Source organism: Blennius ocellaris (assembly GCF_963422515.1).
Source record: "Blennius ocellaris genome assembly, chromosome: 24".
Taxonomy (NCBI): domain Eukaryota; kingdom Metazoa; phylum Chordata; class Actinopteri; order Blenniiformes; family Blenniidae; genus Blennius; species Blennius ocellaris.
In genome coordinates, this window is record NC_137673.1 from 1,198,318 (window position 1) to 1,215,904 (window position 17,587).

General features: G+C 48.0%; 1 protein-coding gene across 4 annotated transcripts; it reads left to right on the plus strand.

The window, feature by feature from the left end:
- Positions 1-82: 82 nt before the first annotated feature.
- Positions 83-15,387, plus strand: jam2a (junctional adhesion molecule 2a). Of its 4 annotated transcripts, none has more exons than XM_080519882.1 (11): positions 83-306; positions 5,103-5,168; positions 5,251-5,361; positions 10,290-10,439; positions 10,531-10,718; positions 11,326-11,428; positions 12,523-12,630; positions 12,749-12,764; positions 14,318-14,392; positions 14,657-14,690; positions 14,794-15,387. In XM_080519882.1, exons 1-11 carry the CDS (start codon positions 258-260, stop codon positions 14,830-14,832), a joined length of 939 nt encoding a protein of 312 aa, XP_080376008.1. In that variant the 5' UTR covers positions 83-257; the 3' UTR covers positions 14,833-15,387. The 4 variants fall into 4 exon arrangements, with proteins under 4 accessions (XP_080376008.1, XP_080376009.1, XP_080376010.1 ...); XM_080519883.1 differs by having other exon boundaries at positions 12,752-12,764; XM_080519884.1 differs by lacking the exon at positions 14,318-14,392.
- Positions 15,388-17,587: the final 2,200 nt, after the last annotated feature.

Below are 17,587 nucleotides of genomic sequence, written 5' to 3' on the forward strand. Positions count from 1 at the left end.
GCCGCCTCCTCTTCCTCCTCCTCCTCCTCTTCCTCCTCCTCCGCCGCTCCTCTCCTCTCTCCGTTCCGGGCCGGTCCGGTCGCCCCCCCCCCCACCCCCCCCCCCCCTCACCCTCCTCCGCCCCCCCCCCCCCCCCCGGAGAGCAGGTTGTTCCCTGAAGCTGGATGAATGGTCGCAGAGTTGAAGAAGAGAAGAAGTGAAGCTCCGGGGCTCCTGGTCCTCCTCCTCGCGCTCCGTCCAGGGAAGAAGCAGCGACAATGGAGGGGACGTCCCTGTTTCTCCCTCTTCTGATTTTACTGATGCAATGTAAGTGGAAACTCTGGTGTGTGTGTGTGTGTGTGTGTGTGTGTTGTTGTTGTTGCGCGCGCGCTCCTGTGGCCGCTGCTTTACTCGAATCTCTTATTGTTGTTTATTATAACGTTACAAGTGTGTGTGTGTGGGTGGATGTTTGTTTGTGCGTGTTTAAGTGAGGTCCTGGCACGCCGAAGCCCCCCCGCGGTGACAGTGGGCCGCCGTGACGCTGCAGCCAGCCTGGGTCCCCTCAAGTTGGCCCTGAAGTTGCCTTGGCGGCGCTCCACCTCGGGGCGGCGGCGCGCGGGGCGCCGCGTCTCTGGCACGAGAGCCGGCAGATCTGTGCGTGAGCTCAGCCGCTTGGATTAGCACCAGCAACCTCAAGCTGTTCTTGTGGGCTTGTAGTTTCATAGCAAACAAAAACAAGTGGAAGTGAAGAGGGGGGGGGGGGGGGGGGCGTGTTGACGCTCTGACGTGGAGAGACGTGAAAGTGAGTGACGCTCAGTTTGTCTCCACATGTCACCACCTGTCGGGTCAGGAGGTCACCGAGGTGTGTGTGTGTGTGTGTGTGTGTGTGTGTGTGTGTGTGTGTGTGTGTGTGTGTGTGTGTGTGTGTGTGTGTGTGTGTGTGTGTGTGTGTGTGTGTGTGTGTGTGTGTGTGTGTGTGTGTGTGTGTGTGTGTGTGTGTGTGTGTGTGTGTCAACCTCCCGTTCCTCATGCAGGCTGTGTCTGCCCCGGACAGCTGTTGCTCACAGTGTTACAGTCATACAGGCAGGCTTTGTTCGACTGGAGAGTGCTCACACACACACACACACACCCACACAGAGGCGTAGTCCGTCCTCCCCCCCCCCCCCCCCCCCCCCCCCGGCCTTGAGACGTGCGTGCTGTCCACGTTATCTTCATCAGGCAGCCGGACAGGACGTTTCCTTTGGGTGCATCTCGCTCCCTCTTTCATTTGTTCCCTGTTAATTTGAATAAGTGCCTCAATTATAAGTGTGACTTGCCTTTGACCCCCAGGCCTGGCACCCCCCCCCCCCCACCAGTAACACTCTGTACGGCCCACATAATGAGAATCACCCTGCATGCCAAGGAGCCTGACATCCTTCTATTTTTCGCTCAGGCAGGAGGGTGGCTGTGAATTTAGACTGTCGTTGTGTTTGCTGGGTTTTAACACTGTGAACACACTCTGTGTGTGTGTGTGTGTGTGTGTGTGTGTGTGTGTGTGTGTGTGTGTGTGTGTGTGTGTGTGTGTGTGTGTGTGTGTGTGTGTGTGTGTTGCTATTGTTAGATGTTTCTGAGCTTCAAAGCGTCAACACCCCGTTCTAATTACCACAGTGTCTTATCTGATGCGGCGCTGCAGGACCACCAGAGAGCCGCCGCGGTGGTGATGCTGCACGATGGAAACGTCGACCCAGATATTTCCTCCACCCTGTTTCACTCTGGACTTGTTGTCGTGGCCTCGCCCACTGGACGAGCCGCCGTTGACGGTGGGTTCAGATCGTGGGTCTGGACGGACGGACGTTGGAGAAGCAGTGAATAATTACAGTGATATTATACATTTACTGGCTGCAGAGGAGTCGTGGCGCCTGCGTCCCGCTCTCACCCCCGGTGGGTGACATCCTGGGCTGGTTTAGCGCGCCGGCGTAGAAACGGGCTGACGTGACGAGGATTGGATGTGACGTGTAGGTCAGACCTCAGTTTCACATGTTTGTTGGTCGTTTGCGACTCCGACGCTTGAAGAAACGGGATCCAGTGTGTTTGTGCACTTTCGCTTTGTTGGTCGCACGAGAGGAGGATTATTCCTCTGAGGTCTGATCACCGTCCCCCCCCCCCCCTGTCCCCCCCATGTCCCCCCCGGCCCCTCCAGGTCTCCAGGTAGAGGGACTTCCTGTCCACTGTACATTAGGACGCCTCCTCCTGCGTGACGTCTCCACGTGAGCCTCAGTGCAGGAGCATAATTGAAGTGACACGTCGTGGCTCAGTGGGTCAGCCGTGCTCGCTGGCGGACTTCGGCGTGACGGAGGTTCTGTGTGGACTTCTTGGACGGCGGAGTCGCGCGGCGCGGCGCCGTGGCGCCGTTTGGCTAGTGCCGCGGCGGCACTGAAGTGATCCGAGGCGCCGTGTGTTCATCGTCCACGTCCTCGTCTCTGGTGCTTAATTGAGGCCTGTGAGGCTGGCGGAGCTCTGCTCATTCTACTGATGTGTGTGTGTGTGTGTCACTCTCTCTCTCACACACACACACACCCAGGACGAGGAGGCTGTCAGCCCTGCTTCACTTCCTCTCCCTCAAAGAGACACCCTTCAAGGTGGCGGCAGGCCTGGTCTCACACTATGTGACAGAGCGTCTCTCGTTCACGGTGCCACTGTCTGAGAGGATCTCCCTCTCCTTCAATCCCACTCTCTCTTTTATTCATCTCCTGCCCCCCCCCACCACCACCCCCCCTCCTCACTCTCCTCCACCACCACCCCCCCTCCTCACTCTCCTCCACCACTCTCCATTTGGATTCTATTCTTAGGGCCGCTCATCTCTCCTTCATTTCTTGTCCCCCTTTTTAATCTCATTGTGTCCCCCTCCCTCGTCCCCCCCCCCCCCCCCCCCCCCCCACCAGTGAGACACATCTCCGTGGAGGGTGTCGAGGTACACGAGCCCCAAACCGCCCCGGTAATCCTGTTAACGGCGGGGGGGAGGCGGGGGTGAGGCGGGGGCTGCTCTGCTGACGCCCCCCGGGGCCGGTCGGTGGAGACGGTGGCCAGTTGAGGAAAAAGCTTTTAAAGAAGTGACTTTGCTCGGTGACATTATTATTGAATAGGTGCTCGTGGGGCGGCGTGTTTAACTGCCACCCCCACCCCCCACCCCCCTCCCCCCCCGGCTCTCTGGGCGTGAGACCTTTGGCCTGAATGCTGGGCTGGTCCAGTCGTCCAGCGTGGCCGTCATCCTGTTTCATTCCACGCTTCCTGCCCTTTGTCTCGACTTGGCCTACATTGTTCCACATCACCTCTCTCTCTCTCCCTCTCTCTCTCTCCCTCTCTCTCTCTCTCTCTCTCTCTCTCTCGCCCTGCAGAGGAAACTGTAAGTCTGCAAACAAACAGGAAACTGGACAGTTTGTGTTTTTATATTTAGGACGGTTTGATTGCGTGCTGACATTTTGCACGGACAATGTCAGGAAAGCGCGTGTGAAGGTGACGTCGTCATGACGCCAGATCAGAAGTAGCTAAGAAGTGTTTTAAAAGCCCTTAACGTTCAGGGGGGGTGGGGGGGGGGGGGGGGGGGGCCTCAGGGGCCCATTCAACATTCATTATGCACTTTGTAAAAGGCAGAGCCTCCAGTCTGACTGTCCTGCTCCTTCCTTAATTTGCAGATGTTTGGGACACGTTTCATCCCCAACCATCGCCATGGAAACCGTCCTGCTGGGTCACGGCAGCGAGTGTAGCTCTGCTGGGCTGCCGAGGTGACCAGTGTCATGATAAAATGATATTTAACCACGACACCAGCAACTAAAAGCAGTAAAAAAAAAAAACCAGCTTTCTGGTGACAGAACAAATATGTCACATGTTCCGTTGTTGTTTCCGGACGGAGCAGACTGCACTGGAGTTAAATGTCTTCCTGACAGATGGAAACCAAATCCTGTAAAAAGAACAAAAATCTGTTTGGCAAAATCAGAGAGCTGTTTTGAATTTGGTTCACTATTTATTTTTATTAGCACGGCATTTCAAACGAATCTCTGATTCATCCTTCTTGGACGAGCTCGGCCTATTTCAAGCCTTCAAGCGTGAAGCGATGAGTAAAATAAACAAAAAGAAGAAGAAGTGTGACATCACCAGCTTTTTTTGTTTATTTCATGCCAACGCTGTTATTCCCGTTTCCAGTGCCTCTGATGTTTTGCATCGTTCAGGTTGGATATTTACACCAGACATCAGCATGCAGGCGGCGTCCTGAACTTCAACCTCTGCAAATCAGAAGCGCCGAGCAGGAGTGATGCAATATCTCAACGTTGAGCTTCAGACTCCCTGGTTTCTGTCTGCAGATATCGTCGCTCTCCTCCACATGCAATACGAGCGCTTTGTGTGCTCGTTGAGTTTGTGTTCGTCATGATTTGTTGTGGGAGAAGAAATTGTCTGGACACACGTTTCTACTTCTCCTTGTTCTGCTTGGAGAGTAAAATACAGTCAAAATGTGTTTCTTTGATTATTTGTGACTTTAAACTAAACTATACGATCATGTTGTGAGTAAAACCTGATCTGCTGGGTGCCAATCGGGGCTCGCCGTCTTTCTCTGGGACACTTTGGCTCATGGGCAGGGCAAGGTTGAGGACTGAACCGTCAACCTTGGGAAATGACCCACTTCCTCGGCTGACCCGGGCCGACAGGCTGAACCCTTAATCCAATCCGGCTGAGTTGTAACGACAATGTCTCGGGAGCTCGGGGGGGTTTGGTGGTCCCCCTTCAGGCTGGAGCTGGTTTGTCCTCAGTTTGTCTCCGTGGAAACTCTCCTCTGCCAAATCTCCGTAAGCCAATCAGGGCGCGGGAAACGCGCTCAGACGGCGCGGCGTCCGCCTCCAGCTCGCTGTGGTCAACCTGGACCCGGCAGGAGTGACATGATTACTGACCTTGTTGACCCCGGTGGAAGTAAACCTACGTCAGGCGGCTCCTTAAGGATTAGAGCGGAGGAGGGACTAAATCCCGGCCTCTCCTCCGACCTTCAGGAGCAAGACGACCGTCGTCTTCACCTCGCCTTTTCTGGCCGTTTGCCCTCTTCTGGTTGATGAGTGACAGTCTTCTAACATCCCCTCTTCCTCCTCCTCCTCCTCCAGGTTCCCCCTGCGCCCCCGTCACTGTGTCCACCAACAAACATAAGGTGGAGGTGCGCGAGTTCTCAGGTGAGCTTCCTGTCAGACACTCGGTTCTCCGGTCAGATTCCCTCTGACAGAAACGCCATAAACACACGGCGGATGTTTTCAGATGCCGAGCTGTCCTGCATGTTCCACACGGAGAAGGACCAGAACCCGCGCATCGAGTGGAAGAAGAAGGGCAAGGACGTGTCCTTTGTGTACTTTGATGGCCACTTCAGAGGTGAGACGACTGTGGTTGACCAACACGCCACGTGTTTTAATCAGCTTGCGGTAGCAGCTGAGGGGGAGGAAGAGTGAGGGGAAGGAAGAACCGTCTTCACCTGTCTGCTGTCCTCAGTCTCACTTCTCTGTGGTGTAGAGGATGTGAATTTAATGGGGAGGGGATGAATAATGAATCACACAGCAGCTCTCACCTGGTCACTCCGGTCCACGTGTTATTCAGGGACCTGGACTATTTTCACGACCGTGGCGAAGCTTTGAAACGCCGTCGACCTGCTCCCTTCAACCTCTCACCTGCTTTAGAGCAGGAGTTCACTTCTTCTTTTGGTTTTACCAGACAGCTGACCAGACTGATGCCCTCCTTCCACTTTCTCCACAACAGTTAGAAGTTAATTACACATCACTGTTTGAGAAATACCTTGCAGTGCATAGGAAGAGGCCGGTTTATATTTAGAACAATGCTTTATTGTGCACATATACAAACTATTGTACAGTGAAATGTCAACCCGTCCCAGAGAGCTGCTGGGGTCAAAGGTCGTGCTCACCGAGCCACAGTTGGACAAGGATTATGTATGTAGAAGACAAAGATTATGGCTGTAAAACCCAACCAGGATGGAGTGTATAGGTCAACACCAGCATCCAGGGTGAATTATATTGGATCAAACCAGTAGAAAGGAGGAGATCAGGATGACTTACATTGGATCAGTAGACAGGTGAGGATGGCGTCTTAAGGGTCAGACCAGGGTGAAGCATATAGGATGTATGTAAGGTGAGGTGAGGATGTCACAACCATTGTTTATGCAGGATTAAACAAAGAGGATGTACACAGGATCAGACTGGGATGAAGTGTAAAGGTTCAGACTAGTTTCCAGGATGAGCTAAGGATATAGGATCAGATCAGGATGATGGAGGATCAGAGCAGTATGTAAGATGACACCAGTATATTAACATCATAACAATGTATATAAGACTGAAATAATGGATGACATGTGACACAAGCAAATAATAACAAGGTTGTGGTGCAGCAAACAGGCCCAAGTTTGACATTTAATTTGAATAAGGTGTTTTTCACCAGTTAAACAAAACGTCATTATAAAACTACCCCTAAAATCCCACTTTTATTACTGAATACTGTAATTCACTGTCAGGTTCACCGGAGTGCCCAAGCTGACCCTCGCTTCCAGGTAGTTCTGCGCATGCGCAACCTGCTCACACGTCTTTGTTGTGATATCAGCTTTTTATTTTATAAATAAGGATAAAACACCTAAAACGGAAGAAAACAAGTCGGACCAAATTCGATTCAGTCGTCGGAATCTGTCGGGAGTTGAAGTGAGATTAAAATAGGGAGGGTGTTGGCAGCATATTCTGTAAACATGACGTGGATTAGCATTGTGCTAACGGAACGAGCTAACATCTCCGGGAAAAAAAACCCACGTTCATGAAGAAAAAGCACCACAACGGGTAAGAGATGACAGAAAATGCAAATACATAACGTTTCGATATGAGAAAGTTTGCTATTTTTGGTTCCGTTTCGTTGACGTTAACGTTAGCGATAGCTGGCTAACATGCTAACGAGGCTAACCAGGTGAGTTGATGCTACATGTTAATGAGTTAGCGCAGCTGTAATTAAATATCAAGCGATAAAACTGTTTATTGCATATTTTTTATAATAGGTATGTACGGTTTTTTGTTTCATATTGTACTAAAATGCACACTTAAATTTTTTAATGGCAACATATTGGTCTTAGTACACAGTACACCTGCTCAACTTGATAATTGCAGGTAAAAAAAATATGTGTAATATCAGTAAAATACATTAAATTCTGTAATTTAGCCTGAAACTGTATTCTGCTTCAACTATAAGTACAGTTTCTGGGAAAATACTCAAGTAATAGTACAAAGTTGTAGAATAAGTATGAGTAATAATGAGCTTAGTAGCAAACATTAAATCAATCTATATAAAATATTTAAGGTCTATTTCCCAATTATGTAAAAAAGACACCGTTTTTATTCTATAAAGAAATGTTAATAGGAATTGTTTTAAGTGCTCTAAACATACATTGTGAATGTTCTCAGGTTTATTGTTATAGCAGCTCAGTGGAGTCACACTGGAAAATATTGTCTTTTATAATGACAAACTATTACAGAGTACTCTTTATTGTCTTTGTTTTTAACAGCGAGTGCATGAGCCACACGGTGTAAATATATAAAGAGATAAAACACTTTAAATAGAGAGATAAAATGGCGAAAACCACTCAGACATAAAAAGCAGTGAGTTATTTTACACTTTAACTGGAGTTGTAATGATCAGTTTATCTGGTTGTGAGACAGACGCTGTGTAATTTTCTCTTTTCTTCCAAATGAACAGAATTGTGATTAAATAGTTATCAGTTGAAGTTTTATAACTTCTGCTTTCAGCGTCGCATGTTTACACCAACACTGGTTTTGCTCTGACTTCACGTCTCCCACTGTTTAACAAAGAAAAATGTTTGATATGAGGAAGCAGTGAGGCGAGGAAACTTTATTTGTATCACATATTCAGGCAACAAGGCAAAACCAATACATTTAGATAAATAAAAATGCAGTAAATAACAAGATAATTGTAACAAAGCAACAATAAACATTGAATATTTAAAGGAAAATGTGATGAACACAACAGAATAGAAATGTAATGTACAACAAGATCATTAACTTAAGATTCTATGGTCATCTATTCTAAAATAACACAATTTAAACTTTATTCATACAGTTCTTCTAATTAAAAACAAGATCTGATTTTCAAGAGATACCTTAAAAACAGACACAAGGTTATTTTAGTACTTCGCTAAATCCAGCAAGAAATTCCTAACGTTTCCTAGATAGAGTTTATGTGTGTAAATGTAGATGTAAATGACCCAGATAGGATTTGTAGTAACTTGGAAAAGTCACAGAAGTGAAAACAAACATGATTGTTGTGTAATTCAGTGAGACGGAGCCAAAAATCAGGTTTCATTTAGGATTACAAAGGAAACAGAGTGAGTGAGGCTGTCGCTACAGATAGAAGCTTCACTTCTCTGCTTCAGTCAAGCCAGACGCCAGGATGATAATAATAATAATATGTTGTTGTTGTTGTTGACACCAGAGGTTGTGACTCCTCCCACATCACAGCACTATAAGCCAGCCTGTGTCTCAGGCTGAGACATTAATCAAGTGTAAACATTCCATATCAGTTATGATACTTTTATTCCAAAAAGTGTCACAAAATGTTGTGTTTCCTGTGTTTCGTTTGTAAAGTTACACATCAGTTGTTGTTCCTTCTCACTGGTTTCATGTTTCTCTGACTGAAGTAAATAGCTGCTGTTGTTTATTCCCCTGTGAAGGCAGATCAATATCTTCTTCCTCACTAACATTTAAAATCATCATCATTTCCGTCTGAGGAAGATCAAGTTGTCTGATTCCGTTCAGACGAACCAAAGTGTAGTTCACATTTTGCACGTCGTTATTCATGTTGCTGTGAAATCTGAAACCTGGAGCAGGTTTTTGTTTAAAAATATATCTGAGATGATTTGTTTTGGACAAACCGTCAAATACTACGACTGTTAATAATATTAATGAAATTAGAAATAACTTTAAGCACCTGCTGACTTGTTTTAAATAACCTGCCGAGAGAGGTTGTTGTTCCAGAGTCACAGTGTGTGTTGGTGTGTGTGTAGCAGGTAGTGTGTAACGGTGTGTCTCCAGAGGCCATTTCCTCGTTTCCTCACCGTTTCCTCACCGTTTCCTCATTGTTTCCTCACCGTTTCCTTGTTGTTTCCTTGTTGTTTCCTCGCTGTTTCCTCACCGTTTCCTCACCGTTTCCTCACCGTTTCCTCACCGTTTCCTCGCCATTTCCTCATTGTTTCCTCACCATTTCCTCACCGTTTCCTCGCATTTCCTCATTGTTTCCTCACCGTTTCCTTGTTGTTTCCTTGTTCTTTCCTCGCTGTTTCCTCACCGTTTCCTCACCATTTTTTCATTGTTTCCTCACCATTTCCTCGCCATTTCCTCATTGTTTCCTCACCGTTTCCTCGCCGTTTCCTCGCCATTTCCTCATTGTTTCCTCACCGTTTCCTCACCGTTTCCTCGCCATTTCCTCATTGTTTCCTCACCGTTTCCTTGTTGTTTCCTTGTTGTTTCCTCGCTGTTTCCTCACCGTTTCCTCACCATTTTCTCATTGTTTCCTCACCGTTTCCTCGCCATTTCCTCATTGTTTCCTCACCGTTTCCTCACCGTTTCCTCACCATTTCCTCATTGTTTCCTCACCGTTTCCTCACCGTTTCCTCGCCATTTCCTCACCGTTTCCTCGCCATTTCCTCATTGTTTCCTCACCGTTTCCTCACCGTTTCCTCACCATTTCCTCATTGTTTCCTCACCGTTTCCTCGCCATTTCCTCACCGTTTCCTCACCATTTCCTCATTGTTTCCTCACCGTTTCCTCACCGTTTCCTCACCATTTCCTCATTGTTTCCTCACCGTTTCCTCACCGTTTCCTCTCCATTTCCTCATTGTTTCCTCACCGTTTCCTCGCCATTTCCTCATTGTTTCCTCACCGTTTCCTTGTTGTTTCCTTGTTGTTTCCTTGTTGTTTCCTCATTGTTTCCTCACCGTTTCCTCGCCGTTTCCTCGCCGTTTCCTCGCCATTTCCTCGCCATTTCCTCATTGTTTCCTCACCGTTTCCTCGTTGTTTCCTCGCCGTTTCCTCATTGTTTCCTCATTGTTTCCTCACCGTTTCCTTGTTGTTTCCTCACCATTTCCTCACCGTTTCCTCACCGTTTCCTCACCGTTTCCTCACCGTTTCCTCGCCATTTCCTCGTTGTTTCCTCACCGTTTCCTCGTTGTTTCCTCGCCGTTTCCTCGTTGTTTCCTCGCCGTTTCCTCGCCAAACGCCGTGACCTGCTGCTCTTCCCCTCAGGGCCGTTCGAGGGCCGAGCCTCCATCGACGGCGCCACGGTGACGCTGCACCGGGTGACCCAGGAGGACGCCGGCGAGTACCGCTGTGAGATCAGCGCTCCCTTCGACTCGGTCAGCCTGGGGGAGACCAACGTCACGCTCAAAGTCCTCGGTACGACCCCCCCCCCCCACCCCGCCACCAGACCCCCTGCTGACTGTCTGCGTCTCTAACCCCGCCCTGGTCTCCCCCCCCCCCTCCCCAGTGCCGCCACACACCCCGACCTGCGACATCCCCAGCTCTGCGGTGACGGGCTCCGTGGTGCAGCTGCGCTGCCGGGACCAGCAGAGCATCCCTCCTGCCACCTACTCCTGGTACAAGGACCAGCAGCCGCTCAGTGTGGCGCAACACGCCAACGCCTCCTACGTCATCAACGCTCACACTGGAGTGCTGGTGGGTCGTCCTGCTCTCTCTGTAGGGACTTACACACTAGAAGCTCCTACTTTTCTCCACACGCTTTGAATCTTGTGGCTAATTTATGGATTTTTTACGCTGAAACAAGCTTCTCGGATGATGTGTTCAGGTGCATCACGTAACTCTGAACTTTAATTTCTTTTTCTTTTTCAATTCGCTGGCGGTGGCTCAGGTCCTGCTGCTCTGAATGTCTGGAAGTGACGGTACTTGTTCAGGGGTGATGTGACGTGTTTAGAGGATGTGGTCGTTCATCTTAGTGACTAATGATGAAACTGCTGATCAAATTACAGCTGAAGTCGTGTTTTTGTGCTGAAAAGGTGGAGAATGAAAGTTTCAGCGAGTTTATTTTGATAAGGTTCCTCCAGGTTGACAACAGGAAGTGTTAATTTGGTCCCTGAAGACAAAGTGAGGAATGTGTTTTAACTGATGAGTTGAACAAAGTGAGAATCGTCCCTCGTTGCAGGAAGCAGATGTTGAGAAACGAAGCATCCAAACCTGAGCTCTGCTACAAAAAGCTTTTATTAACGAACGTCAATGTGTGTGTGTGTGTGTGTGTGTGTGTGTGTGTGCGCGTGTGCGTGTGCAGGAGTTCAAGTCGGTGTCCAAAGACGACTCTGGTCAGTACAGCTGTCTGGCCTCTAACGGCGTCGGCTCTCCCAAGATGTGTGACGGGAAACACATGACGATAGGTGAGTTTCCTTCTTCCTCACACAGAGTGGAGGAGGCAGCACACACACACACACACACACACGGTGTCAGACAGGAAGATACATTAACCCTTTAATTCCCCACAAGCAGAATAAAGTAGTAACTAAACGACACAGGATCATTTTATTGAAGCAGGAGAGTCGAGGAGATTTCAGGCTCTTTGTTGACAAGACAGTGACAATTACATGTAAAAAAAACATAAACAAAACACAAATGACAAAGTAAACAGCAACCATTTGTGAAAAGAAGCTTCAATAATACGCTGATGGTATTTAGTAGCAGAGGAAAAGCCTCGATTTTCTCCTGTAGTTTAGTAGTTTAGTAGTTACACTTCCTTTACTTCCAGCAGTCACATTGATCTCTAGACGACCAGAATGAGCTTTACTACAGTGTGAATGTGAACGGCGGCACATGACTGGAGACACACGAGACTCCACCATCACCGCCGCCGCGTATGGAAATGGAGGCGGAGCCACTAAACGACCAGCGTCCACAAATCAATCAATCAATCACAACTATCAGCAAACACCTCATCCTCCTTCACATTGTCACAATTCAAGACAAATCCAGTTTGAACTACACTAAAGTCAAAATATGAAGAAGTGCTGCTCATGTTTATAAAGTGAAGGATTATTTGGACGGAGCTCTTTATGCGTTACATAATACCGATTGTTCCTTATCGCACGAACTGGCCCAGTTTGGGGAAACGCCAGTAAAGAAGAATGCAACAAACCAGATTGTAGTGTCACTTTACATGTTTAATGTTCCAAACAGAGAGAATCAGCCGACTAAAAGGACGAGATGAGACGATGAGCAGGTTTAAGGTGAAGTCAGTGTTTCCAGTGAGCAGGTCAGCAGCTGAACTGTGACATATAACAGTGATTGGCTCTCTGCTCAGTGACGAGCCTGGAGGAGACGCTTGTTTCCTCCACCGGGGGAAACACACTTGTTTGTAGAATACAAGCTTGTGAAGGTTTAACAGGAAGTGAAACGTTGATCTATTAAAACACTGGTAACGTGTCTCCATTGTCTCCTAACATGAAGTGAGTGTTGACTTGAGCCTGTGTGTCTCCAGAGGACGTCAACGTGACGGCGGTGGTGGCGGCCGTGGTGGTCGTCTGCCTGCTGGTGGTCATCTGCAGCTGTGGAGGACTCGTCTTACACCGCAACGGCTTCTTCAGCCGTGAGTACACACACACACACACACACACACACCATCAGAGACACATGTATTCTTCACTTCCTACATGAATGAGTGTGTGTTTTCTGTCCTCTGCTGCTCGTCCCGACTCGTCCATCAGCAGGACACGGAGGAAGGTAAGAGCCTCCTGATTGCATTAACATTGACGTGAACAAACAGGCTAATACCTCTCACACACACACACACACACTGGGGGGGGGGGGCTGCATCTGTGTGCTGACTCAGGACTCGTGAGAGTGACAGCTGGTAGTGTGTGTGTGTGTGTGTGTGAAGTCATTTGTGGGAACAGATGGAGCGTCTCAGAGCAGGACTGACGTCCAGAGGAAGACGATGTGAGACAGAAGCAAGTCGCTGCAACAAGATTGTGGAATAATTAGCTGGTGTTAATCAGAGGATGTTGGCAGAGGGAGAGGAGCGGGCAATTAAACAGATTCACTGCTGATCTGGAGGATCATGCTGTTGTGTAACACTGAGCTGTGTGTGTGTGTGTGTGTGTGTGTGTGTGTGTGTGTGTGTGTGTGCGCGTGTGTGTGTGTGTGTGTGTGTGTGTGTGTGTGTGTGTGTGTGTGTGTGTGTGTGTGTGTGTGTGTGTGTGTGTGTGTGTGTGTGTGTGTGTGTGTGTGTGTGTGTGTGTGTGTGTGTGTCCTCATGTGACTGGCGGGACTTTGTAACTTGGCTCGTTGCTGAAGAGTCTCCTTGAAGCTCTTTGTCTGTCCACTTGTGTTTCTACAACACACCTCCTCCTCCTCCTCCTCCTCTTCATCATAAAGACTCAGACAGTGGCAGGAGTTGTGAAGCTGCGATGGCAGACAAACGTCCTTGACTACAATGACACACACACACACACACACATAAATGAGCAGGTGTTTAATCTAGCAGCGCTGGGTAATAATGGACGAGGAGATCAAACAGCTTCAGGAGACTGAAGGATCCAAATAGATTGAACACATTAAACACTTTATCTGGAGAGTTGAGACATGTACATAGTTGATTGGAGGATAAACTCTGAGAGAGAGAGAGAGAGAGAGAGAGAGAGAGAGAGAGAGCAGCTTTCTCCTCATGGAGGACTTCCTGTCCAGACCAGCTGCATGCGGCTCCCAGTGTGGATTCTAACACTCAGACTGGTCCAGGAGGACGAACTGGTCGTCTGCTTTGCTGCATGTGTTTGGCTGCATGTGCTGCTCAGACCAAAGCTTCCTTCATGACTTCATAACGCTGGAGGAGTCCAACATGTGGCTCCTGAGGAACCTCATGGTCCTCATGGTCCTCCTGGTCCTCATGGTCCTCATGGTCCTCCTGGTCCTCATGGTCCTCATGGTCCTCATGGTCCTCATGGTCCTCATGGTCCTCATGGTCCTCCTGGTCCTCATGGTCCTCATGGTGGTCCTGGTCCTGCAGGAAGCTGATCAGCACTTTGTTCCAGGACTCTGATTGGCCACCGTGTCTTCATGGTCTGGTCACACTGCCCCCTACAGCTCAATTAACATTGTTTAGTAAACGCAGAGGGTCACGTGACCAAGAGGTGGGCGGCCATTTTGAATCTCCTCAGACGTTATGAATTCTCTGTGGGAGGAAGTGTTCAGAGTGACTAACTCTTGTCATACGGAGCCGGTCCTGAGCAGCCAGTAGAGTCCAGCCTGATGACCCCCCCCCCTGCCCCCCCCCGCAGGTCCTTCTGGATCTCCCAGGGTCACGGTGCAGTGGCGCACATCAGCAGCCAAACTCTGCACAGAGCAGACGACACGTGAGTCCAGTCGTCAGTCAGTCAGTCAGTGAGCCGCTAACGGGATTTATCCTCACAAGACCCTGAACCTCACCTGGGTCACAGTCAGGACACACACTCTCTCTCTCACACACACACACACACACACACACACACACACACACACACACACACACACACACACACACACACACACACACACACACACACACACTGGTACTTTTGAAATATTTGAGTTGCCGCTTCGTTGAGCCTGTTGGATGAACTGAAGTGTTTGTGTTTCAGGTCCAATGTGAACTACGTCCCTCCGCCTCAAGAAGTAAGTGTGTGTGTTTATATATATATATATATATATATATGTGTGTGTGTTTATATATGTGTGTGTGTGTTGTGACACAGCTCTGACGCTGCTCTCCTCTCAGCCGCAGGATTTCAAACACACACAGTCGTTCATGCTGTGAGAAGAGTCGTCGCTCCACAAACAAACAAACAAACAAACGAAGGTGCCACTGACACACTGACTCCTCCTCCTGGACTCTCGTCTGTCCGTCTCCCAGTCACTCTTCTCTCTGCTCACCTCCTCCTCGACGTGACGGGATCGGGTGCTCTGCTGCCCCCTGGTGGTCTGGTGGTGACTTGTTTTCCTTTACCAAAGACTGACGACGCTCCACCTTGTTAGAACGAGGTTCTCTTTAAAGCCATAGGGGAACCGGTTCCAGTGTTTCGACCCACTTTAATACAGCTTACCTCAGTCCACTGTGGCCCTCTAGTGGCCGCCAGGAGCCCCGTCTCGTCCCAATGTGCCTGCATGGTCTTTTTGATAAGTATCTCTACTGTATACCTTGTGCCTTTTTCAGTTGTCTGTCATATTTATCTATGGGATCTCACTGTTTTGTAAACAACTTGCCTTACTTCTTTCTGTCTTTCTATGTTTGTGCCACGTGGTGATCAGAGGGACTGTCTGAATGAAGCGTTGGACTTGAATGGTGTATCAGTAATAAACTTTTTATATTCTACGCCGAACAACCCCAGCAAACCTTCTTTAAGACGTCCTGCTTTCATTTCTGTCTTCCTCCGCGCAACACACACACACTGCCCCCCCCTCACCACCCCCCACCGTGATGAGCAGCGTTTCAGGTGCCAGCGGGGGGGCCTCGGCGTGCGGGAGCTTAAAGGTGAGACACTTCCTGTTCCCTGTGGTGGCGGAGGACAGTCGTCCTGAGGTGTCCTGCAGTAGGACACCACGTCAATGGGCTTTGATGTGAACATGTCTGTAATGGATCCACTTGAAATGGATGAAATCAGAGTCGACAGTCGCAAACAGGTTTCAGATTTTATACACAGTATTTCCACAAAATAGAGGATCTGTACACCCAAACAAACATTAATAACTCGTAGATGTAATTAGACGCCATAAAAGAAGGTGTATAATTTCACTTCCACTGCAGATCTTTCCCTTCACATGCAGCTTCTGGTGTTGTGGTGAGCCACCAGGGGGCGCCACATGACTAGAAACGATGCTGCACTGCTCTGAACGTGTGTCTGGTGTGTCCAGGTTGATGGCGCCACCATGTGGTGTGACGGTGGAGCGGCGTCCAGCAGTGGGAGGAGTCGAGACAGAAGGATGCAGTTCATGACCACACCCACAATATAAACGTGCTGATTGGGCCCAAACTCTCAAGATCTGTTCATGTGGAAGACAAGGTTCCACAGCAGGACTGAGAGAGAGAATCGTCCCCGTGAAGTCGGAGAGGCAGGAGGATCCAACTAACCCAAACACCAGGGTGAGTGGTGAGGCATTCCTCAACCAGGTCTATGACACCACTAACTAAAACTACTCTAATACTAGGTCTGGCTAAAACTACTCTAATACTAGGTCTAACTAAAACTACTCTAAATGTAGGTCTGGCTAAAACTACTCTAAATGTAGGTCTAACTAAAACTACTCTAATACTAGGTCTGGCTAAAACTACTCTAAATGTAGGTCTGGCTAAAACTACTCTAAATGTAGGTCTAACTAAAACTACTCTAATACTAGGTCTGGCTAAAACTACTCTAAATGTAGGTCTAACTAAAACTACTCTAATACTAGGTCTGGCTAAAACTACTCTAATACTAGGTCTGGCTAAAACTACTCTAATACTAGGTCTGGCTAAAACTACTCTAATACTAGGTCTGGCTAAAACTACTCTAATACTAGGTCTGGCTAAAACTACTCTAATACTAGGTCTAACTAAAACTACTCTAAATGTAGGTCTAACTAAAACTACTCTAATACTAGGTCTAACTAAAACTACTTCTAGAACTAACTAAAACTAGTACTAACTAATACCACTTCTAGCTCTAGCTAAAACTACTTCTAGTTCAAACTAAAACTATAGTACTAGGTCTAACTACTTCTAGTACTAGCTAAAACTACTCTAATACTAACTAATACTACGTCTAGTTCTAGCTAAAACTACTCTAATACTAACTAATACTACGTCTAGTTCTAGCTAAAACTACTTCTAGTTCAAACTAAAACTAAAACGACTCTAATACTAGTTCTAACTAAAACTACTCTAGTACTAACTAAAACTACGTCTAACTCTAACTAGTACTACTTCTAGGTCTAACTAAACTACGTGTAACACCCTACCTGCTCCTTCTCTTGGTCCAGCCAGGAACCTTCTTTCGCGGTCGCCGTCCCCGGGGGAATCTTTTACTGGGACACCGGCCTGAAAACAAGATCATCTTAAATACGCATGTTTTCTCCACAGGAGGTCTGTCGGCAACAGAAGAGTCAATAAATAAGTTACACCGACAGTTGTGTGCAAATTCATTTATCTTTATCTCAAACTGCTCAAAATCAAGGCACCAGCTTCCTGTTCGTTACAAGGTGAACATGACAAAGTTTGGGAGGGTGTTAGAATTTGGTCCGAAAAAAAATGTAAGGCAAAATAAGTGAAAATATGAAAAATTGAGATAGTGATGGAAATGGGTCAGAAATGATAGTAAGGCTATTAAAAGGCTTATGGAGGTGATAATCAAGTGTGTCGTAGTCTGTGTATCTGAGGGATATTTATTAGCTATATGTCATCTTTAACAGTCAGTTGTGATTGTTTATGAGGGTGTTTTTAAAAATTGGAGTGCTTTTCCTTAAGTGGTTTGAGTCAGTTTAAGACATGAGTGTAGGGGGGGGGGGGGGGGGGTGCAGTCCTGGGGGACCTTCTTTGG